Genomic DNA, 25,185 nt, shown 5'->3' with positions numbered 1-25,185 from the left:
TTGCCGACCATCTGGCACCACTTATCCTCATCAAGACCTTTATTGGGGAACAAGGCACCACACAATATGTATAATATTTGCTTATATATATATATATATTATAATAAGACTAATATTCCACAAATATTTAAGAAGAAGAGAACCCACACCTAAGGGTATAGAAAATCTTTTATATCATTAGCGAAACTCGAAGCTTGATGTCACCCTCGGAGAAGATGAGCGTTGACCAGTCTAAGCAAGGCCCTGTGGAAAGGGACATTGAGTTGGTAATCGTGGAGGATGGGGGTTGTCGATGGAGAAGACAATAGCAACTGGAGAGAAGCCTTAGACGTCGTCGTCTTTGGCAATCGTGGGGACGTTGCATTCGTTGATGGAGAACACTTGAGAATTTCAGAAAGAACACAGACGAAGACGAAGATTTGGGAATTTCAGAAAGAACACAGACGAAGAGAAAGAACACAGCAAAACCGAAACGGTGTTGTTTTTTATTAATGCCACGTCGAACGCGATGCCGCGGGGGTTTCCCAGGCTGGTTGCATCCATCATTTTCGTTGCACGCCTATTCCTAATCTAAACTCTGGGTGTTGCCGACCGACTGGCACCATGTATCCTCATCAAGACCATTATTGGGGAACAAAGGCGCCACACAATATGCATAATATTTGCTTATATATATAAATATTTTATAATAAGACTAATGTTCCTCAAATATTTAAGAAGAAGAGAACCCGTACCTAAGGGTATAAAAAATCTCCTTTTCACTATCTTATTCCAATCAAGTCACATTTGTTTTATAATTGAGAAAAGATATTTGCAACAATGAATTGTGCAACCGCAAAGTAATCGCTTTGAAAAAAGTGAATAAGACATATGATCCACATGAAAAAACTTAATTTTTTAATAGTAGACCCCACTCTTTTTTAAAGTGATTACACGGCATTTACGCACTTCATGATTGTATGTAGAATTACTCTTAATAATTACCTCTATGTAAGGCCAAGTAATTACTATAATGATTTAATTGTATTATGAAATGCCATTATGCAATCATACAATCAAATATATTAAAATATTATTCTGTCTTAAGATATGTTGTGGCCATTCTCAATTCTCAATAATATTTATACTCTATTATGACATTTTTTTAATTAATAAAATCACCATATGAGACTCATCCAATGATGATATTACATCAACAAATAATAAAATATCAAGATAACTCAAAATAAATTTACATTGCAGACAAACTAGTCATAATTAATCCGCCTGGTTAGCCAAACACATTTATCTTTTATTTTTTTTAACAGTTTATAAAACAAATGCATCGTTTGATTTTAAACAAGACTCAATGGCCCAATGGTTAGGCGCCGGCTTCAAGTATATATGTGGCTCATGGGAATTTCAGATGCTGCTAGAGACGCAACTGGATATGACAACCAGCGAAAAACTCACCTCTAATTATCCCCCAGTCGAGTGATCTGTAATTTGAATCTGTATCCTACTTTAGGTTAAAAAAAGGAAAATGTTTTCTTTATTTTTTTTCACATTTTTCTTTTCAGAAAATTATTTTATGGCAGATCTTTTATCTCCCAATGACAGAAAGTACTGTCAATTTATGAGTTCAGAAATATATATATATATATATATATGTTTTTTTTTTTTATTAATAAAACCATGAACGTAAACCTAATTCTTAACCATCAATAAATCAAAAACTTTTGATTTACAAAGTCGAAACAAACAAAATATTTTAGATATATATATATAAAGGAGTTTATATATTTTTTAATCACACAGATGAACTCAAACAACGACAACTTACATTTATATATATATATATATACAATCGTAGAATGTATAAGCGTCGTGCAGTCGTTTTGAAAAAGAGTAAGGTCCACTATTAAAAAATTAATTTTTTTAATATGAGTCCCGTATTTTATTGATCACTTTTTTCAAATAATTGCGTGGCGCTTGTACACTTACGACTACAACTATTATTTCTCATAAAAATAACTATTAGAACACTCACCTCTGGCTATCATTGATCAAGTATTCGTAAAGAGTGCGGCTGATGACTCTCCACACACTCCACATGCAATTTTTTTTTTTTTTTTTTTTTTTTAAACGCAAGACACAATAGGCTGCAATAAATATTTTTCCATTCGTAAAATCTATAATTTATTAATTGTAAATCCTCACGCAATTGTTCTCTATGCAAGGTGTTAGATAGAGGCTTATAGCCTATATATATTCTAATTTTTATGTTGATGTTGTGATTGACGGAGAATCGCAGACTTGTATATAAATAGGCCATGATCCTTGTTTACATATTGTTTCTAAGCGTTATTTCCTACAATTAATTAAGGAATGTAACTGTTGATCATTAATTCTAACATTTTCTAATGAGCAGTTATTTTTATTTCTAATTATCCAAAATTAAATACTAATAAAAACTCTTTTCAAATAATATAATATATATAATATATTTACAAAAAGTGTGACAAGTAAGCCACTCCTACAACGAGACGTGCTCTCTTTTAGATCAACCCAGAATTGTATTGATGTATATATAACATTACACAAGTACAGACTTTGTGAAAGAATTCGATTAATGCAACTTCACTTTCAAGTTGACAAATAATAACTCATGTGCTTACACTACAAGAAAATTGCTTATTTACTGCAAGCTATTTCCTGTAAAAATAATTATTTTCTATTAAAATGAGTCTATTTTTATCCCAAATGGTCATTTTCATCGCAAATAATCTGTCTCAAATGAACTTTTTTTTTTTTTTGTAGTGACAATCTAATGATCAATTCGATTGTCATATACTGTTGACATATATAATGCTATAAAATGGAAATAGATTTCATTATATATTGCTATTCCAGAACCAACATGAATCCGAATATATAAATATATATATATATGTATGTATATATATATATATGTATGTATCAGACAATATATATCCTTGGAAGTCTCTGTAAGCCTAAGTACTTATGCAATCTTGCCTTACCATTTGAACTGATATCTTAAAAAAGAAGAAAATTTCTCATTAGTCTCAAGTACGACGTTTATCTACGTTACTAATTAAAGCATTAGCTGATGAACAATGATGTTTCTTTTGTTTTGCCCTAGATTGAGGTTGTACATTTACAGATTCTTGCCGGGTAGGGTTCTTTATGCTACAAAGTTTATGCTTCATGCGCCAGGAGAAGAGACTTTCTAGGCCACAACCCTTCGGTGAAGCACATGATTGGCTTACTACGTTAGACCCACAAGCTTCAGGGTAATCGGACGATTTAGGAAGCCTCTTGTTGAAACTCTTGGAGATGGTTAAAGCAGATGATGTAGCCAATGTCGTGGCATCACGAAGAAAGCGCTTGATCATGTAATTTGGAGACTCCTTACCGCTCGACTCTGCAAACTTTAGCTTTAAACCATCCAATTCATGATCTTTCTCGGCTTTTGTCACAATGTCTATTGCCTCTGACAAGGAGAGCACGTCCATAGCATCTGAGAAAGCAGCATCATCGCCACCATTATTGCCATCACAACTATCATCAAAATCAGCAAGTACTGCATGATCATCAACATCATTGTGAGGATAATCATCGTTTGTTGCTTCTGCTGATTGATGCTGCCAAAGACATGGTGGGAGCCTCAGACGAGGAGTATTCTCATTCTCATCATGGATGTCATCTCTCTCCAAGTTTCTGGGCTTGCCTGGAGCTTGCTCCCAAGAAAATGGAACCCTATCACTTGCAAAACCTTGTGAACTTCTGCAGGACAGTTCTTCACCCGCATAGCCGCCGGTACGCCTTGTCGACAAAAGCGGTGCATCAAAGTTGAACTTTCTGCAAGAACATTTCGAATTCCTAGCTTCTTCGCCAAGTTCTCCTCGCTCCATACAGACTATCTGTCAATGGAGACCACAGAAAGAAATGAGAGAGAACGTGAGCTTTAATCGAGTGATAAGGGAGGAAATGCTAGAGGCAGTTGGGGAAAATTATAACAGAGTAGTTGGAAATATATGGGTTTCTCGTGCAGGACATTAAGCCTGGTGTTTTACTTTAAAATGGTCACAGGAGAGGTGGAAAGGGCTCGTGTGTGGTATTGAGGAAAGTTGAGGCACGTAGAAAAAAGTGGTGCACGAACTTTAAAAAATAATAAAGTTTCATTTTTAAGAAAATAATTTTTCAGATAAATCTAAAATTTAATCACTTTACAGAATGAATACACAAGACTCAAAGACTTTTATGACTGCAAATTTGATCGTAATTAATAATTATGTTGTGCTCCGCACGGTTCTTACACTTTCAGATTACTTTTTTGTTTCCATCAGATTGTCTTTCTCTTCTTATCTGACTGTCTTTTTCTCCTCTTCAGACCATCAGTGCCACTCCAATTTCGCTTTCGTTCGGTGATCAATCCCTTCGACTGTTCCTTTGCTTGGTCGCCCTCCACTCCGTCCCTTCGAGCGGTTCAGCCTCTCAAACTTTGTCATTCTCTCAATCTATCACTATCTATAGCGTGGCAACCCGTAGAGGCTGGCGGGCCCGTAGAACGAGTCCAGCGGCAGCATAATCTTGAAGCATAGCGGTTGTACTTGTGACCAAGAAGCTCCTGAAGAGCACTGGAAAGGCACCGTGGATCGCCGGCACGGCCTTCCTGATCCTGGTAATTGATTCCAGCATTGTGCTCTGTTTTCAGAAAGATAAAAATATTTTGGAGATTGGAGTCGTTATATTTGTAGATGGGTTTTGTCCAACCGTAAAATAAATACTTTGTCCCCTGTAATTTCTAACGTTCTAAAAGGACTATACCAATATCCAGTGTGGTCCGCCCCCTCAGGCGCCATGGACGATGTCAGAGCAAGCTCGGCTTGGGTCACCAGTCACGACTCCCACGTGCTCGTTGACTCCATGTCAATGCTGCGTCTTTGGGGGAGGTTTAGGTGGTTCTGTACTTCTTGCTGGGATTGAGAGAATCGTGGAGAATATTGGCCCTATTCCAAAGTGAATTGGGATTACCAGGGATTCACTATTTCGACAATGTCCTCCGCTCACGGTTCAGTACCCGTTTGTGTTCGGTGCCTTAAAGTTTTGATTTTGGCTTGGTATTTTTACTTATCTTTCACGGGCTAATTATTTCTTTTCACGGTACTAATTATTAGTGTTGTTGTTTTTATTGCATTATAGTGAAATAGGTTTAGAGATCCAAGGAACTTGATGGCAAGCTGTTTTCAAAAGATTTTCCTTTTTTCAACCTGCTCTTTAATTGAATGAGATCTAGAATCAAAGCATTGCAGCCAGCAACGGCAACTTCTCTGATCTTGCTTTTGTGATCAAATTTTACCGAGCAAATGTTTGTAAAATCTTACTTGGCCTCTCTATTTTTGCTGGCCGCCTGTAGTCTATACACCCATTTTACCCTTCTATTGAAGTATTTTTTGTTTTTTATCAGTAAATAAGTGTTTTATTAAAAATAGGGATAGCAAAGTACACGGAACATATACAAGAGTGACACCTACGCATGAGTGTCTAAAGATACAAGGAACTCATGTACGCTCATGCCATTAAAGTCTATTACAATCGACTAATGGAAGTCTTTTTTTCCAGCTCAAAATTGTTAAAAATTAGATGTTTGACCACTAGAATGTAATACATTACATTCAAGGCCTCCTTTTTTAAAAGAAATTATGTCTGGTGTGCTATTGATATTTTGCATTTTTGTTGGTTATTGATGCAGATTCCATAACTGAGTTTGAGTGATTAGCAGCCAAAAGGTTGAAATAGTGAAAAATCCGACGTTGAGGTTGGCGGCCCTTAATTCTTTCTCTTATGTCAAAACAAATGTTGAAGTCTTTGCTGTTTTGCTGTTCTTAAAATAAATGTAATTGATTTGGATAAGTAAGCATTTGATGTTTGTTTTAGAATATGAATTTTTTACTCAACCCCTTGTGCTTTTGATAGTTGCTGGAAGATTCTTTCCCTATGTTTCTTTGTTCTTTAGGGAGATTAATAGAGTATCTTATATATTGCCTTTGTGTATATTGAGGGTCTCGATTTTGTGGAAAATTATTTCAAGGTCCTGAATTGGAAAGCAAATTGCCTATTAGAGATATGGCTGCTTATTCAATAAATGTGTTTTGAAAAGTTCGTTCCTTGATTTATTCAAATGTTTACCAAACAACACATTTAGTTGGCTCAAGTTATTTTTGGATTTTGTTTGTAATGTGCATAGCAAATTTTCTGGTTATATTTTGATGAAGTTTTTGGATTCTGCAGAACTCAAGGCTGTATTTCATAGGAACCTGGATCGATACTGTGAGTGTTTTTCCAGCTTGTATAATGGGTTTAAGCCCCACAACTTCCAATATTGAAGCCTCTGCTCAAAAGACTGCCGTTGTTTATGTTGACATGGTAATCTCCATGCCCTACTGTCAACAATGAACAAACAAAAACAATCTTAACATTCAGACAAAGAAGATATCATATCAAACCTCAAGGGGGTTAACAGCCGAGAAAATATCATGTTTGAGACTTAGGCCCGGTTTGGATTCACAATCTATCTCAACTCATCTCATTACTATTTATAAACTTTAACTCACAAATCTCACTACTATTCACAACCCATCTCACTACTATTTACAACTCATTTCAACTCATCTTCAAATCCAAACGAGGCTTTAGTTTTGCGTTCTTATAGAACTGCTTTTGTTTTTCTAACAGATCAAACAGGCAGCTGTTAGTTAAAAATTGCAACGGCCAGACAGAAAAATCCTGGAAATCTTTTGGATTCTCTTTCACAACATAACAGATGAGAGATGATAGATAGGTCATTGTTGCTCAGACCTTATGCCACATATCGCACAATGATAAAAGTGGTCCATTCATGGATTGAATTGCTTTTATGTAAATCAAGCCAATGTCGAACTCGTTTAAAAATGGTTCTCCTGTCATTTCGACTTAATTTTTGAAAACTACTGGAAAATAAACTTCTCTGAAAGTTGAATCAATGGCGATTCACCGGTTTTGGTTCGTCTGGTTGGGGTGGCCGGTCAAGTTTCCTTCTACCCGCACAAGTTACCCATTTTCAGATCGTATTTAATGGGTGACTTTGGCGGTGGAAATGGAAGATCTATCAGTTATACGACAACAGAAATAATTGGATATCCATCCATTAAAAGGGCGCATATGCTCTTATAATAAAGGGGCCTAATCCAAAATTCGTGAAAGCACATGATGTTTTCTTAAATAAAAATGCGCAAGGGACCAATCTCAACTTTTTTTTTTTTTTTTTTTTTTTGTAATTTTTTTAAGAGGGTGGTGCGCAAGGGAGCATTTAGAGAACCGGACTATATGCTATCGGTTCTTCAGGAACCAATCGTTGTTAATTTTTTACTGTGTCATTGTTCTTGCAGTGCTTTGAATTCCTTTTGCTTAAACCAAACTTCAAATCCAGTGCAGTGTCCATTCGCTAGTTGTCAATAAGTTTTGCATGGTAATCCTTCAATTAAGGTTTACTAAATGTAGAGGGAAAAAATTGGAAAGTAGAAAATATTGAATGAAAAGAATGCAGAGCAAGGTCTGAATGCAATCTCATTGGAAGTTTTGCAAGAAAATACACCCCTTTCGGTTCATGACAATCACATGGAAAAACTGTCAAGTTCATACAACGATTGAGACAGCGATCTGAAAAAGTTATGGCACATTGTAACTCTGCCAAAAAGAAAAAAAATGATGTATGCCTCTAAACAAGACAATCTTAAACCACAAGTTGCCATTTCATGTACATGTTTCGCAACCATTGTGGCTAATTTCACAACCGCCTCAACCACAAGTAGTATAGTCAGTAGCAGCAGCTAGCCCAGTTGACATATTTACATAGTATCTTGCCCCTCTACTTTCCCTTTCTTTTCAAAACAAAATTCTCCTTCTCTACCAATGGCCAGGCCAAGTCTGGTATTCAAAAGTTTCTAGAGACTAATCCAAAAAACAAGGATCTTGTGCTGACACTGTAGTGGCCATGTATTAGAGAAGAGCCAGCGGCAGCACTAGGATTGTCCCCATAAATATTGAATAAAATTAACACAAATAGGGATTTCTGATCTTCACTTTTGTTGTTCATTAATTCACTCCCTTGGTTTCTTATAGAGCTCAAGAGTATCAGCATGGCTAGGATCAAGACAGAGAGCTGCTTCACAATCCCGAGTGGTGGAGATATAATCCCCCATTGATTCATGAAATGCTGCTCGAAGATGTAGCAGCTGCACGTCCAGCTTGAAAGCTATGGCCCTGGTAAGCTCTGCTATGGCTTCGTTTTCTTTGTGGTCATCCATTAAAACTGTAGGGCGTAATTCCCATGTTAGTAGTTCAAAAAATGGTCCACAAACCCAAATTTGTGTAAATGTGAAGATGATAACAGGTGATAATAAGACGAGTTGCTTGGAATATCAAAGTATGAAGTAGAGTGCAGGAAAGTTAACTATCCACCACCTTCAACTATAAGTCTGGTCACTTTTGTTACACACTGAGTATGAGTGCTGTCTTTCCTCTCTCTATTTGTAAGTATCACCAATATCCTGGCAGAATCCTACCCCAAATAGGAGATGACAAATATAGACCAGTTCTGTTGTCTACTTCAGAAGATATACTTGCAGTTTGGTGAATATAATATAACATAAGAAATCCTACTTAACTAGAGCAGTTCGAGCTTTTCATCTCGACTGCAAAACAAATCTGCAACAATGAGAACTAGCATTTGCTTGAAATAACTACCAGACCATGGTATTCCTTTAAATCTTTTGAAAACAAAAATCAAATGTACTTTTGATGTCAATCAGAGCCATGATTGAATTGAAAAGTAAGGTCCATGCAGTGTCCAAGTCGATGACCTCAATTTCAAATGATGCAAGTGAAAACAAAAAAAGAAGAAGAAGATGACGTAAGTGGTTTGAAACCCAACCAGCCATGCAACACTGTGGCTCAATAACAGCAAACTAATGCCTGAGCCAACTAGTTAATACATATACATGTATAATTTACAAGGCAATGCGCCATCTAAAAAACACGGAATATAGTTGTGAAACCCCAAAGATAACAGTGAATGGTTTACCAACATATAACTATACAGTATACTCAACAGATAGTGCACCAGGAAGTTGTTCTGGCTCCAACAGTTATAGAAGTAACATTGGACGTGTGATGGAGATGAAATATGAGGCAAGTAATTGGTTATTTGGATAAACATATGTGCTAGAAAACATATGTTTTCTAGCTGCAATCTGTGCAATTATCTATGTATATATGAAGGATTGGTAGACACGAAGTTACAAAAGGAGGTATGCTGGAAATAATTTCAATACTTTAAGCCAGTATAACAAAGAAAGAAGGCCCTTCTAGTCTACCTCCACAAGGTGTACTGCTCATTTGAGCAACAGAACATACGTTTGTCCAGAAGACCATCTTTTCATCCCAAAGAAAGGGGAGACCCAGCAGTTATTATTACCATTATTATTTTCCAAGTAAAAACTGAAAAAAAAAAAAAAAAAAATCGGCATACTAGGTACCTATGCCTTTCTTTGAGAAACAAACTAAAATTTCTTTTACGAGTAAATACATTTACCATATGACAAACATTTCAGAGATTTTTCATGACCAAAGATAGTAGCTTGAGCACTAAGCTAACTTCCATTATTTCGAGTCAAACACTAAATTGGTGTACTCATAAGCTTAAAATAACTAAAAACATCATTATGAAACTTACCCGCTGCCCTATATCTGTAAGGGTATGTCCTCAGGGGATCTAACTGTGTTGCCATAATAAGATCACTTTTTGCCATGTCACGGTCACAGTATTCCGAACGTTTCTCATAAGCCGATGCGTTGTTCTGGGCCTTCTCTATGAGCCTTGTCATCTCATCATACGCAGCTTTGCGTTGATTTTTAAGATGATATACACGTGCCAAACCCTGATGTGCTCGTGTATGCTTGATATTGAGTGCACTCGTGTAGCAGTCAGCAGCAAGATCCAGCTTATCACAGTCTACATAGACACTTCCTAGATTATTCAATGCCTGCAGAATACCAGACTCACCCAAATTTAATACATTAATTTGTTGCAAAAGGAAATATAATATAATTACTAAAATATGACACTTACTTGTCCCTTCCGAAGGCCATCTGAGGGGCATCTAAGAGCTTCCTCCAGAAGCTGGATCACATACATTGAAGACTCAAGATTGAGACTAGAGTCTGCTAAAGCATATGCTTTAAGGAAGAAAGCTTCAAATGATCTCTGTATGGAAATGGATTCCTCGGCCCTAGCTAATGCTTCTTCACGATGGCCAGTATCATACAAAATCCACCCTTCATAAACAAGACGTTCATGCTCAGAAGTGGAGTAATTTCTAGCCAACCGGAGGCTACGCATAGCTGCCTTTTGGCAATTTAACCTATAGTTTTCGGGAAAAAAAAAAAAAAAAAAAACTTGTCAATCATACAAATAAAACAACCCAGTTCACCTATAATTAAAATAACTCTATCAGGTGAATAAATCCATCATTTGTGACCGGACACCTGACGAATATTGCATAATTAACATCATCACATCAAGAAACTAATAGATACCACAACTCATTCTTAATGTTGACTAACATTATATTATAATTTATAACTCATAGTAGCTTGTGGGTCCAAATCAATTCTAAATGTTCTAAATTTCTAAAACGCAAAGAAATTGGGATAAATTTTCATCAATTACTGGAGCTTATCAAGGTGAATTCTGATGCGAAAATCATTCACCAAACCATCAAAGACAAAATTCTCTGTCAGCAAATACTTTTTCATTTATGCACATACTAATAAATCATTTTCCTTTAATGATCACAAGTTTGATGGCTAGTTCACTTCAGTGATGATGTCAGTTACACCATATTCACTGTAATGAATACAGTAGAATAAAGCTCATTAAATTGACTCGAACTAAAATACAACTAGGTTTAGAAGAAGCCTTAAGAGTCCCAATCGACAACCAGTGGGGACAGATAAATCTCCTCTTTAATCAATTTTGAAACCAAAATCTCCGGGCATGGCAACATGTTATTGTCAGCGAGTAGAGCTCCGCAGCAAATGAATGGATTTAATAAAGCACAAAGTTAATGATTGAACAAAACATCATAAAATGAGTTAACTACTCAGAGCTCAAGCAAGACATTAAGGTGGCTAGATAGAACTATTAAATGACAACACTGTTAAGCAGCGATCTACCATTGTTTTGGAATACTTTATTCGTCTCTAACAAGGGTTTCCGCCGCCATAAGTGAGGCTTTTCATCAATAAAGTCACAGAGCTTTAAAAATTATCATTTTTTTTAATTCATACCGCAACAGAAGAAGTGACTGCCGAAAGCGTAGGAGACTCTTCCCTGGGTCATTTGCCAACATATGGTGTACAACAGCTAGAGATCCAATATCATCAACAGAGGACCATCGATCATACAATTGCATCCAACAATCAGCCTGACTCCACTGCTGAACATGAGGGCGGAGGAGCTCAACTAAGTAGTCGCCATGCATTTTCCCATGAAACATCATATAATTTGGGTCCAACGTCAATAGTGCCCGGACGTCTCTTAGAGCTCCTTCGTAATCTTCTAGAACAATGGAAAACCATGCACGCAGTTCAAGGCAGTCGGGTGAAACTTTGAATCCAATTATTTTATTAAGTTCTGATATTGCCGCCCCAAGCTGGTTCTCCTCCACTAGTGAAACAGCTCGGTACTTGTATGGATAAGAGAGAGTTGGATCCAAATCAGTTGCAGTTTTCAAATCCATCATCTTCTCCTTCCCACAACAATACATAGATCGCTCCTGATACATCCAGCCAGCTGGGGTATAATCTGAAATGAGAGAATTCATCTGCTTGTACGCTGAATACTTATGCCCACGCTTAAACTTGGCCCTTGCAATGCCCACTAATGAATAAACATGGCCCACCTCAACTGCAGCCTCGAACCAATGCTGTGCATCTTTATATTCTTTCCTCTCAAGCATGACAACACCCAACTGGTGAGATGCAAGTTGCTTCTGCCAACCTTCAACTGCACACTCCTGCAACCTCTCCAGCAGCATCACTGTAGTGTTTGATTTCATGTCTTCATCCAAGGCAATCTGGCTCAAGAAATAGTACAAAGCAAAAGAAGCATGCCCAGCCATAGCCAATCTTTCCCTAGCCTCTGAACTACAAAAAATTCTCATCACATTGGGAGTGTGGATGGAACTTGGGAGCTCTCTCAAGAACACCTGCAAGCAAGCTGCCACTAGAAGATATGCAGTTTCCTCCAACCCATACTCAATTAGTAACATTGCGTCCTCCATGTCACAGATCAGAGATGCTAAATGAGCATCACAAGCGGACTTCATCTCCTCGCAACAAAACTTGTTTGCCAAAGAGAGTAGCTCCAACACGGTATGTGGATCAAAAGAACCTACTCTTTTTATCCTGCTAAATATCACCGCAGCTCTCATTCCCTCTGCAGAAATCCCATTCTGTGAAAAGTTTATTTTCTCCCTTCGTGACTCCTTGAAGCCACCATACAACATTGCTTTAAACGGTCTTGAAAGTGATGCAATATTGTACCGTACACACCTAACTTCTTCATCCCCAATGCAAAAAGACATATCACCATCCTCCTCTGAAGTCGAACATTCCTCATGCCCCATTAAGATTTCATCATCAACTTCCTCCCTAGGGGTCCGAGAACATGAACAAGAATCATATATTGATTCAGGGTCGTACCCGGATACCAAACTAGCCTTAGGACACTCAAGATTCCGTCCACAACAATCCATTGCTGAATATCCAATAAGCTCATCCTCCCTCCGCTCAAACCGCAACCATGCGGCGAGGACAACTTTCATATGCACATCAACAGCATGCTGTCTAGCGGACCTAAGGCTCCGCCGGAACAATTTGGGATCGGATAGCCCCCGGAAAATCACACATTGTTCAAGATACACCTTATATTTCTCAAACTGCGAACAATTCTCAATCCTGCGATACACATCAGCTAAGGTTTCGGCGAAATCAACAGATTTAAGGCACGGTTCAATCCGGGGCTCAAGGAGATCGGTCTTGGGGAGTCCGTGCGGTAGAAGATTCTCAGGTACAACATTCGGGGCTGTGTTATGAGGAGCTTGGAAACCCCGATTCAATTTGGATCGAATCGAATTGACCCTGAGATGATCCTGGAGGTGGTTTAAAAGCTTGTCGCCCACGCCACCGCCGCCACCACCAGCAGTGTTAGGCCCGGATGGGTTAAAAGCGTAGACCTGAGTGCCTTTACACCCATCCATGATCTTCAAACTACGCATTGTGGTGAATAGATTGTGCTGCATGTGTGCTGTAGTATAACAATAAATCTAGCTCTTTGAATACAAAAACTCTCCGAAAAACCAAATGGCTTTATAGCTGAAAAAAAACAAAAGAAAAATCGTAAAATTAGGACAAATGAGGAAATGGGTAGAGAAGGAAAGGAATGAATTACCTTCTACACAAGACAAACACCGCCGCTTGGGGAATGGGGATTGAAGGAAAAAAAAATGGTAGATTTTCTGGGATTTGTTTTATCTTGTTTTCCTTTTCCCCCAAAAAATGGAGAGAATTGGGAAGTATAGGGGTAGAATTTTCTATTGGGTTGAAAGGGGAATGATCTTGATCACGTTGGTCGCCAACCAGACATAAGGGTGGAGGTGACCGTTTCAACGGCCACCCTCTCTCTCTCTCTCTCTCTCTCTCTCTCTCTCTCTATCTGTGTATATATGGTTTTTCTCTCACACACAAAACACAGACACGAACAAAAACACACACTCTCTGTATTTATTTATTTTTTCCTTTTCCCTCGCTGTACGTGCTTTAGGTGCGTTTCTAAATTTCTATCTTTGGTAAAAGATCGAGGATGTCTGCGTCTGTCATCTGCGTATGTTTGGAACAACTCCTGTAGAAGAGGAAGCCCGCTAAAGTCGGGCTCTCTCACAGACTCACGCCAATGTCCTCCAATAGTCCAAAGATCTCCCTCACAAGCCCCACCCCCCAATCCCATTATTTATTTATTTATTATTCCTTTCTATCTCTTTCAAATTAATTTCCAATCCCTAATCTTCCGGAGATATCAGGCACGAAGAGTGCCCTCCATCCTTCCCACCAAGCACGTGGAATAAAGAAGAACCAACAACCTTAGGTGTGGCTTTTGCCTCATGTATCATTCATACTTGTCCTTTCATTTGATTGAAAACAAGAGTTGCTCTACTCCTTTTAATCTCTCTTTTACTTTAATAAACGTGTATTTTTTTTATAAGATTTGCGAATCTAACACAAATAGATCATAATTAACATATTAGAATGGAAGAATTTGATTTATTTAATTAGATGGATCAGTTAAGATTGACTGTCATTCATCTTGAATTCGATTTGAGATAATGCAGACGACATGATTTAAAGCGATAACTTTTATGAACCTAAAATGAAATCAATGGGTTTAAGTTCTAAAGATTTGACTTGTTTAATTAAACAGATTTAAGAATTAATTATGTATGACATGAATTCAAATTGACACAATTGAACCTTACATGACCATATAAATTAGCAGCCCTAATCTAAAGTTACAAATTTGAACTGCACCTCAAAAGATAATTAAAGATTCGAAGATTAGATTGTTATATATCTACTCTATTATAATTGTTGATGTAAAAGTTTGTTGGCTAGGATTAGATGACTATGACCTATTTGAATTATTGGATGAATGTAATTTGTCTTTATCTTTATTTATGAATATTTAAATTCAAAGATAAATAAATTAATAGATAAAGGTTTGTCTTTATCTTTATCTATGAATATTTGAATTCTAAGATAAGTAGTTAAATAGATCAAGGTTCAAAAGACTTTTGATCAAGATTGAATGTTCGAAAAGATAGGAGATATCAAGTGATCTGGATAGAAGATTCAAAAAGAAGATACCAAACAGAAAGAATTCGAACTATCAAGAAGTTATCCAGAACAGAAGCTGAACAGAAATTAGTTACTGCAGAAAAGAATTATCGCGACATGTCAGCAATCCGTCAAGAGATGTCTTCACGACAGATTCTATCCGTCAACAGAATCCTATTGAAACTGGAACTCTTTTCAGATTGTTTATTTAAAGGATCCTACTGGTTATGATCCACAGAGATTCAGATCTACATATTTTCTAGAGCACTTTTTAGTGCATTATTTTGGTGAGAAAATTCCTTAGTGAATTTTCATATTTGTGATATCTCTTTGAGTGTGATCGTGCTTCGAGCGTAGATGATCGTATGATTGGACTTCAGCCCCTAGAGTTTTAGGAGGAAAGACAATATTTGAAAATCGCCAGAAGTTCTGGCTGCTACTGCGGTAAAAGACAAACGAGGCATTTGTCTGGGTAAGTAAGAGAGTCAAGTTGCAAAGGTTTTGTAATTGATGAGTGCTTGTAATTGATTTTCAAATAATAAGATTGATTTTTCTGGATTTAGCTGCCCCGTAGGATTTTACCTTTAAAGAGTTCTTTAAAGGGTTTCCCTTCGATACCAATTTTAGTGTTATACAATTTATTTATTTTATGTTATTATTTAATTATTAAATTAATTGCATGCTTAAATATTAACCAATTTGTTGAGTGAATTGGTAGATATTTCCGCTATATTACAGGGGTACTTGGGTAATTTCAATCGACATCAGATCGTGGTTCACTCATCTGAGTGTGATCCGTTTCCCTGTTGACTATGTCGCTATATGTCCCGCCACACTTTGATGGGAAAAACTATGCATATTAGAAAGTTCGTATGAGGGCTTTTCTCAAATCGTTGGATGAACGAGTGTGGTATTCCGTTGAAAAATGATGGACTAAACCAACAACAAGTATTGATACTTGGACAAAAGATGAGATCAGCAACTGTAATTGGAATAGCAAGGAACTGAATGCTATATTCATGGCTGTATCTCTGGAAGAATTTAAGAGAATCTCCATGTGTGAGATTGCTGAAGAAGCAAGGGACATCTTGGAGATTACACACAAAGGAACAAAAATTGTGAAAAACTTAAAATTACAATTGCTTACTTTAAAATTTGAAGAGATTAAGATGATGGAAGATAAAAGTTTTAATGATTTTTATGCTAAATTTAACATTTTAATTCTAGGTTTAATCTCGGTAAGAAGGTGGAAGATTCAAGGGTCGTGAGAAAGATTTTGACGTCTCTACCTGAAAGATTTCGGCCTAAGGTTACTGTCATTGAGGAAAGTAAGGATTTCGATGCAATAAGGGTTGAAGAGCTGGTTGGTTCCTTACAAACGTATGAATCCTCACTTCCTCAAACAAAAAAAGGTAAGTCCATTGCTTTAAAAACAATAAAAGAGGATCAAAATGATTTTTTTTATGAAGAAAATTTTAACAATGAGGATATAGATCTCATTGCAAGAAAATTCAAAAAATTCTTATTTAACAAGAAAGCTAGTTGAAAACAAAAGCAAGGTAAAAAAATTTTTGCAAAGAAAAATTATTCTGAAAATTGGAATAAAGAAAAATTTGATAATAAAAATAAAGTAAAGTGTTATGAATATTCGGGTTATGGTCACATAAGAATTGAATGTCCAAATTTCAAGAAAAGTAAGGAAAAAACGTTGAATGTCACACTTAGTGATAGTTCAGGTTCTGAAAGTTCAAGCTTATCATCTGATGATGAAAAATCTTTTATGGCTTTTCCTTCTATTGTGAATGATTTTCCTGATATTGCACTAACAAAATCTGAAAGTGGTTGTGATTACAGTGATTCAGATGTATCACTTGTTGATGCTGACCAAGAACTAAGTTTACAGGAAGCATACAATGATGTGTGTGAAGAAGTGGTCAAATTAAAGAAACTTAACAAGAAGCTGTACAATAAATTTACTACTGTGGAGAATGAGAAGAACAATCTCTCTAAGACATTAAAAATTTCTGATGTTGAAATATCAATATTAAAAGATCAAAAGATTGCACTTGAAAAAGAATTGGAAAAGTTTCAGGAGTGTAAGCAGAAAACAGAAACACAGAAATTAGAAGAGATATTGAGTTCTAAAAAATCTAGTTATGATCGCACGGGTTTAGGGTATATGACTTTCCAAGGTATGGAACTTAAAGGCTCGTCATCCGTTGGCACTTCATCAAAAAGTATCATGTTTGTTAAATGAAGTCAAGATGAGGAAGTTCCAAAGAATGCCGTGTCTAAAACTCATGTTCCGAGAGCCTCACATGATAGATCAATGACAAGGAAGCCCAACCAAGGTAAGTCTGAAGGTAAGTTTATTCCTACTTGTCATCATTGTGGTATTCTTGGCCATATAAGACCATATTGCGTTAACTTGAATAAAGTGAAGAAAAATAGAGGTGAAAGAAAGTTAAAAAGGAAGGGAAAGACTCTAGAAAATCAAGTTGATGAGATGAGTCAACAAATTACCTTTATAACTTTAAAGCTTGATAAACTAGCAGAATTTTACTTTCACAATAAAGAAAAGATCATACAAAGTGGTATTAATGAAAATAATAGGCCAAAATTTAAAGTAAAGTGGGTGATCAAAGAAGATGCCATGTCACATTAATTGATAGGACCACTTGCATGTTCTTACATTCTTGCATTTTATTTTATTAGTCTAGGACATGCATTTTATTTTTCTGTTTTTAAGTTATGTTTCTGTTTTCAATTTTTTTTAATAAGAAAAATAATATAAAAAAATTTTCTGGTGTGTTTCTAATTTTTTTTTTTTTTGGGAAGTACATGCTTGATATATCAAAGTTTTGAGTACATGTGTTCTCACAAAATAAATTTTTGAACTTATGCATTTCTTTACTTTGTGCAGTTCACTTTGTACATACTAACCCTTTGAGTTATTTTGACAAAGTTCATTTACAAAGGACTGTGAGAAACTTATGTGTATGCACCTTATAATTAAGTTCCATATTTATTATTGAGATGCTCACCATAGAGGGAGTTTATGCCTTGAATTGACTAATACTAGTTGAACCTAATACAATAATAGAGAGATCTTCCCTTGCCAAACACAAATAGTTGATCCATATAGAAAAAGTCGGTGTTACATCATTATGAAAAAAGACAAACACCATACACGGATCTATCCCTTAAGTCCTTATAGAAAGAATCGTGGCTCAAATCATTGTGGAAAAAGATGAGCAACAAAAATGGACATAAAAAGAAAGGTTGTGCAAACTAGTGTTTGGAGGAGATACTCATATATCTAGGCTCTAGCATAAAGTTTGACTTTTGAGATGAGTGACAATCTCTTGAGAGTATCTATAAGAAGAAAATACGCATGAATAAATTTATCAAAAAAATATTGAAGAAAAAAAAATAAAGAGTTAATTTTCTATATAAGTTTGCTCACTCACATGAACTTTGACATTGATGATCTTATGAGGAGTGAACATCCATAGTGATTTTTGCAAATAAGAGAATGTACTCTAGTGAACATCCATAGTGATTGTTGCAAATAAGAGAATGTACTCTATTGATGATCTAAGATGCATCTAGGCATGTTACTTGCTTCACTATTTATGTATAAAAAAAATGATTATTTTTTTCTATTTTTTTTACTTCTCATTTTTATGTAAAATAAACAAAGTGATAAAAATATAAAATATAGTTTTTGGTTGGGTAAGTGTTGGATGTTGGTTTAAGTCTGAGACTTAGTTTTTGATATATTGACATAAGTCCCAGTCGTGGGTCTCTTTTTTTTGTTTCTAAGTCCCAGTGGGACTCTAAGGCACAAAGCACGTGCACAGTCCTTAGTTACTTAAGTGACTTAAGTCACACGCCCAGCCCCCGAGTTGATTTCTCTAAATCTTCCGATACACAGCTCACGACACTCTCTATACCCAAGCCGTAACCTTCCTCATCTCTTCCATATCTTCTACGATTTACTTGGGAGAAATACTTGGGTCCCAATTTCTTAACTAAAGGCTCTCCATCACGAATTCACGGTAAAATTTTGACTTTATTCAAATCACTCTCTCCTTCCAGTTCTAGGTTTCGGCACATCAATATCTGAAAATTGGGATTTTGATTGTTGATTTATGATGTTGAGGCTGCGATTTTGATTGGGCAGAGTGGGCATTGACATAGTTGATCGTATGAGAGTATTTTATTCATGTATTAAGAATGATTTTGGTGGGTTGTTGCGTTCTACCTCTCGGTTCTTAACTAATGCCCACCAAGTGTTTGTTTTTATGTCTCAACCAAGCTACTTCATTCATTTTGTCATGATTTTACTTGCATTCATGCTCATACATCAGATGCATTTAATCCATGAAAAGTTGAGACACATGGGAGTTATGAGTCTTGTCAGATTAGTGACAAAAAGGGGGAGATATATTGGAAGATTGATTTACTTCGGGTATTATGTAATTCGTATTGGGAGTTTTAGGGGAAGTTTGAATAAGTGTGTTGTTGAGGGAGAGTTGAATGAATTTTTATTGTTCTGATTAATAAAGTTTAATATTGAGGGGGAGAACTAAAATATGGATATAATTCAACTCCAAGACTAGAACATGCTTAGATTTTAAATCTTGTAAAATTTAATCTTAGTCATTGTTCTGTCATTATTTTTGCCTGGAATCGCTACTCGGTCTCTTGATCTACTATTTGTGTTGTTGACAGGTTTTAAATTACATTCATCAAGTTGGTTTTGTCACCAATCCGCCAAAGGGGGAGATTGTTGATGTAAAAGTTTGTTGGCTAGGATTAGATGACTAGGACCTATTTGAATTATTAGATGAATGTAATTTGTCTTTATCTTTATCTATGAATATTTAAATTAAAAGATAAATAGATTAATAGATAAATGTTTGTCTTTATCTTTATCTATGAATATTTGAATTCTAAAATAAGTGATTAAATAGATAAAAAATTTAAAAGACTTTTGATCAAGATTGAATGTTCGAAAAGATAGAATATATCAAGTGATATTGATAGAAGATTAAAAAAGAAGATATCAAGTAGAAAGAATTTGAACTATCAAGAAGTTATCTAGAACAGAAGCTGAACAGAAATTAGTTATTGCAGAGAAGAGTTATCGTGACATGTCAATAATCCGTCAAGAGACGTCTTCGCGACAGATTCTATCCGTCATCAGAATCCTACTGAAACTAGAACTCTTTTCAGATTGTTTATTTAAAGGATCCTACTAATTAGGATCCACAGAGATTCAGATCTACATATTTTCTAAAGCACTTTCTATTGCATTATTTTGGTGAGAAAATTCCTTAGTGAATTTTCATATTTGTGATTTCTCTTTTAGTGTGATCGTGCTTCGAGCGTAGAGGATCGTGTGATTGGACTTCAGCCCCTAAAGTTTTAGGAGGAAAGACAATATTTGAATATTGCCAGAGGTTCTGGCTGCTACTGCGATAGAAGACAACGGGTCATTTGTCTGGGCAAGTAAGAGAGTCAAGTTGCAAATGTTTTGTAATTGATGAGTACTTATAATTAATTTTCAAATACTAAGATTGACTTTCCTGGTTTGGCTGTCCCGTAGGGTTTTATCTTTAAAGAGTTCTTTAAAGGGTTTCCCTTTGATACCAATCTTAGTGTTATGCAATTTATTTATTTTATGTTATTATTAAATTATTAAATTAATTGCATGCTTGAATACTAACCAATTTGTTGAGTGAATTGGTAGATATTTCTGCTATATTACAAGGGTACTTGAATAATTTCAATAATAAGTGTCTATCTAACTGTATGTAGTAATTTTTTCTTGTTTCCTGTTAAGTCTCAGTTAAGTCTCCGTTTGTGGCCATTTTTTTTTTTTGCATAGTATGGAAAATAGACGGCACAAACAACTCTCCAAAACCAAACTCATTTTCTTCTGTCTCTTCATCTTCTCTTTTGCTCTTTGTCTTCGTGAATCATATCTGCAAGATTGATTTTTTTTTTCATGTCGTTGAAGAGAGAACTAGGGAGGGAGAGCCAACAATGAGAGAGAGAGGATTTGTGTTCTAAAAGTGAAACTAAGAAAAGACGTGTCACTGAAAGGAGCAAGAGATCGGCTAAGGCATGAATATGGCCACAATTACAAAACTAGTGAAAATTTTGTGGGGTCGCTCGGAGAAATCCATGACAACTTCCACCATGTTCTCCTACTACTACTCATCGACGATCAAACCCGCTTCTCACTCCTCGGTTTTCCAACCATCCCTCCGCTCTATCAGCTCTTCATCCTTTCATCTTCAACCCAAATCTTGGAACTTCATTTCCCTCAACGAATCTTCTTCGATCCCCAGAAATTCAATCTCCATTAATACATGAAATCTCTGCGTCGTTTCTTCCCCTAAATAGGACAATGGATCGCAAGAATCTTCCTTTCAGGTGGGATCGAGTTTTCTCACTCTGTTTAATTATGCTATTTGGTTGAATTTATATCCTTAGCCTAGAAGGATATAACCATCGGTGCATATGTGCGGGTAAAGGTACCAACATAGGAAGCATGCCAAGCTATCATTCAAATGCTATAGCAACCATCCCCTCCAAATTTGTTTATAACTTCTAGCTAAAAAAGTCGTTTGAATGATTAAATATATCATTCAAACGGTTTCTACCTTTCATTGGGCACAATTTTGTGTATATGTTCCCACCATGACTATTATTCGAATGATTATGTCAACATTTGAACGTGAATTACAATACTGCTCAAATGTGTATAGAAACGATTGAACCATATAACAACCACACGCCAGATTTATTTATAACTTCTTACCAAAAAATTCGTTCGAATGATTAAATATCATGTTCAAACGGTTTCGACCTTTCCTCCAACACAATTGTCTATACTTTCCCATCACGACTATTATTTGAACAATTATGTAAACATTTGAACTTGAATTCGAATACTGATTGAACGTGTTTGTGAACATTCAAACGGGTTTTTTTTTAGATGTTATATTTCATCCCAGAAAGTCTAGTTTGATCAAATATTTTTGTCTATTCAAACACGTAAAAAATCACTTCCATATTTTGAGATGCAATTTAGAGATGAAATCTAATTCATCCCTAAAAGATTTCTTCTCTAAAGATCAAATTCCTTGTAGTGTATAGCCTAAACGTGACTAAAATGTAGGATTAAGACCAACATTTTTCATTATAATATCTTAATTGTATATGTGAACCTCGTATGCATTAGTTAATTAGCTGTTATTGTCGTCGAGTACACTATTGTTTCATCTAAAATTGTGTTCTTATTTAAAAGTTTGACTTGTACTTTGATAATTTAATTTTAAATCAAAGATGATTCAAGGTTGATGAAGAGTGTCGAATTTTACATAATATGATAAAAGTGAGATATGAGTATGGTTTGTAGCGTTATTCATTTTCATAGGAAATTCTATAAATTATACTATCATTCTAATCTTACCCTACTATGATGAGATGTTATTATCCATCAACCTTTGAATTTTCTTTAAAAGATGAAAAGGGTCAAGTCTTAAATAATAAGATGAAAAGTGAGATAAAATGTGGTTTATAACATTACTCATTTCCATAAATTTGGAATAGAAGATTTCTCTTTTTGTCTCTCACACACATATACACCGCATAAACACAATGTTTTCTTGATTCGGCATCCGATGGGAATGTACCTTTTTTCCCACATCTATATACATACGCACATATGTAAGAAATTAAGGAGAAAATGAGAGTATTACCTTGAGGATAAATTAAGATAATGAAAAGATTTTGTTTGATTTTGTGTGTGTGTGTGTGACTATGGCCAATTCATGGGAATGTAGGGCAAGAACTCCACCATATGTAGGAAATAAAACTAAAGCAATTTAAAATAGAAGAAATATTAAACAGAATACAGAAATATTACTAATGAATAGTTTCCTTTGAATTTTACTCAAATTTTCAAAGAAAGATTTTGGTTAATTATTTTGATGACACCACTGAATATATTGAATTTGGCCCTCTGGCATGTGTGGACATTGCCCAAGACTCGCAGGTCTTGGGCTGGGTCCCAAAGGAACAAGCTTGTTTACTTGGTCAGGGCAAATGATGCAAGAAAATTGAAACCCTAATTTGAATTCTCGTATCCTCATTAATTTAGTGACTAAGAGTAATATTGGTATCTATTTAAATATATAAAAGCCATGTTCAAGATGTTTGAGTTGGCTTTCATTCCGTATTTTATGATTATGCATTAAATATCGACCAAACAAAGTGAGGTGTTTTTTTTTTTTTTTTTTTTTTTGAACTAAAACAAAGTGAGATGTGGCACACCAAATTTCGAAACTATCCAAATATCGCACGCCTCTATTATACATATGAAGAGTTGCCTATATGCTCCTTTTTTGTTCACATTAAGTCTTTCCCCCATGCACGAAACAACAGCCCCTCCATTTCCTCAACCATAAATCATCACTCCCTAGTTATTCATCATGTTAGCATTGTAGCCCAACCTTGAGCTCGTAACGGAGCCATCGTAACCCACCGTGCAGCCTCCCAGCCACTGCCACGGATAAGCCCAGCCTAAAACAGAACCAAGTGTCATGTCCCATGGTGCCACCGAACCAGACCACCACTGGTAGCCCACACTGCCGTAAGAGCCGCCCAAAAAACCACCGCCACCACCCTTGCCCCTTCACAACACCCTACACGTCGGAAAACACCACCCTCAACCTCATGAAAGGCCCCTGTTTCCTGCTAAAAAAACAGAGCAAGTTATGTGCTATCAGCCCCGATACTTTCCCGCACAATTGTTCACCATCCTCATGCACTTCACCGGCAACAGAGGACGCCGGAAAGCAAGACTCCACTATTGGATTGCAACCCCCACCGCTCAGTCGTCAGTCTCCTCTCGGTAAGGCCACGCCGAACCTTCTCTCATGGTGCTCTCTGTTCACTCTCTCTCTCAGCACCTACTTTGCTGCCACACTTACCACCGTTGACCTCAGTCCATCTCCCTGCGCCGTCGCACATTTATTTTTCTCTCGGTATGGAGCTCACCTCTTTGCTTGCACGTAAATTCTGCTACATCAGTTCCTTTCTCACCTTTCGTTTGTCTTAGTTGTTAGCCAAAGCGTTAAGACACAGTTGGGAAAACTAAAATATATATTGGGAGACATAAGATATATGTTCTTACATATACTGTGATGAGCATGACCAAATTATTTTTTATAAGTAAATGTAGAAAATGAAACTCATCCTCTATTTCTGTGGGTAAAAAACAGAGACTTCCACTTGCAGTTGTTTTTGGGTAAAAGCTGATTACAATTATCTTGGTGGCATTCATACAATAAAAATCAGGAATGAAAGGGTGAAAAGAGAGAGTTGCACCAAGTGAGCACTGCTTATATGCCACGTACAAATTGGTCATTACATGAAGATGCAACCGTTATCAAAAAATAAACTGAAGAGGCAACTGACGAAACCGAAGTGGCAAATACGACGCGGGTTCTCTTTCTTTCACTCTTTTGATCATAGATATTTTGGGAAGTTACTTTTTTTTGTTTCACTTTCTTCTCCTCTCACTCTCTCTCAAGTCAATGCTACTTCGACCATGACGCCAAGCAATTGTATATTTCTGCATTAAACTATTTTTCAGGTGTGGAGGTGCTGTGACCCATCTCAAGAATTTTGGTTTCAAATCCTGTAGTGGTTAGTGATTTTTTATTTCCCAGAATGATATTTTTGTTTTCCTGCAAATGCATTGGTATTGACATAACAGTTGATAGGGGATTGTATTACTATGGCTCCGGCGATTACCGGCGATTTTGTGTAACCGTTTTGAGCTGCTTCATGTCCCAGGAGCGGTTTCTTCTCTCTATTGCATGAGAGTGTCTTTCTCTCTTCATGAGAGTTCGATTACCAGTTTGCGTCTGGTTCAGTTGTTCAATAGTGATTAAATCGTTCTAGTACTTTGGCCATCATTCTTCATGGCAATGGTGGAGGATATTTTTGAAAAATGGAAGGACATGTCATTATCGACTTCTGAGAAAACAATTGTCAACTTATCTGATCGGTTGGACTTTTATAAGGCTTTTTCTACGGATCAATGTCTCCTCTTCAAGCTTCTCACTGGGAAGTTCTTTAATATAGAGGCTTTTAAGACAATGATGC

At 36.2% G+C, this 25,185-nt stretch overlaps 2 protein-coding genes and 1 long non-coding RNA gene across 5 annotated transcripts; 1 reads left to right on the top strand and 2 right to left on the bottom strand.

Annotated features, from left to right (window-relative positions):
• Nucleotides 1–3,065: 3,065 nt before the first annotated feature.
• LOC121267304 lies at nt 3,066–3,914 on the bottom strand. Its single transcript, XM_041171149.1, has one exon. The coding sequence runs from the start codon at nt 3,912–3,914 to the stop codon at nt 3,066–3,068; it is 849 nt and encodes a 282-aa protein (XP_041027083.1).
• A 338-nt stretch (nt 3,915–4,252) lies between these two features.
• LOC121267315 lies at nt 4,253–7,051 on the top strand. Of its 2 annotated transcripts, XR_005940970.1 has the most exons (5): nt 4,253–4,684; nt 4,841–5,123; nt 5,756–5,821; nt 6,295–6,429; nt 6,739–7,051. It is a non-coding gene; the product is annotated as an uncharacterized LOC121267315 (long non-coding RNA). The 2 variants fall into 2 exon arrangements; XR_005940969.1 differs by lacking the exon at nt 6,739–7,051 and having other exon boundaries at nt 6,295–6,546.
• Nucleotides 7,052–7,627: 576 nt separating this feature from the next.
• Nucleotides 7,628–14,056, bottom strand: LOC121267887 (ethylene-overproduction protein 1). 2 transcript variants are annotated; one of them, XM_041171992.1, is made up of 5 exons: nt 13,556–14,056; nt 11,392–13,411; nt 10,172–10,463; nt 9,776–10,085; nt 7,628–8,353 (listed from the first exon to the last, which is right to left on the bottom strand). In XM_041171992.1, exons 2-5 carry the CDS (start codon nt 13,404–13,406, stop codon nt 8,142–8,144), a joined length of 2,829 nt encoding a protein of 942 aa, XP_041027926.1. In that variant the 5' UTR covers nt 13,407–13,411; nt 13,556–14,056; the 3' UTR covers nt 7,628–8,141. The 2 variants fall into 2 exon arrangements, with proteins under 2 accessions (XP_041027926.1, XP_041027925.1); XM_041171991.1 differs by having other exon boundaries at nt 11,392–14,056.
• Between the last annotated feature and the right edge of the window lie 11,129 nt (nt 14,057–25,185).

The sequence above is a fragment of the Juglans microcarpa x Juglans regia genome, chromosome 5S (genome assembly GCF_004785595.1).
Source record: "Juglans microcarpa x Juglans regia isolate MS1-56 chromosome 5S, Jm3101_v1.0, whole genome shotgun sequence".
Lineage (NCBI taxonomy): Eukaryota > Viridiplantae > Streptophyta > Magnoliopsida > Fagales > Juglandaceae > Juglans > Juglans microcarpa x Juglans regia.
Note: the sequence above shows the minus strand (reverse complement) of the source record. Positions and strands in the feature narration are given on the sequence as shown.

Excerpts from the sequence above, each read along its gene's own strand:
- LOC121267304 (XM_041171149.1), bottom strand. The coding sequence starts at position 3,914 with ATGGAGCGAGGAGAACTTGGCGAAGAAGCTAGGAATTCGAAATGTTCT.
- LOC121267887 (XM_041171991.1), bottom strand. The coding sequence starts at position 13,406 with ATGCAGCACAATCTATTCACCACAATGCGTAGTTTGAAGATCATGGAT. Across the intron at positions 10,464-11,391 it reads CAGTCACTTCTTCTGTTGCG|GTTAAATTGCCAAAAGGCAG; the intron begins GTATGAATTAAA and ends CGAAAACTATAG. Across the intron at positions 10,086-10,171 it reads ATGGCCTTCGGAAGGGACAA|GCATTGAATAATCTAGGAAG; the intron begins GTAAGTGTCATA and ends GGTATTCTGCAG.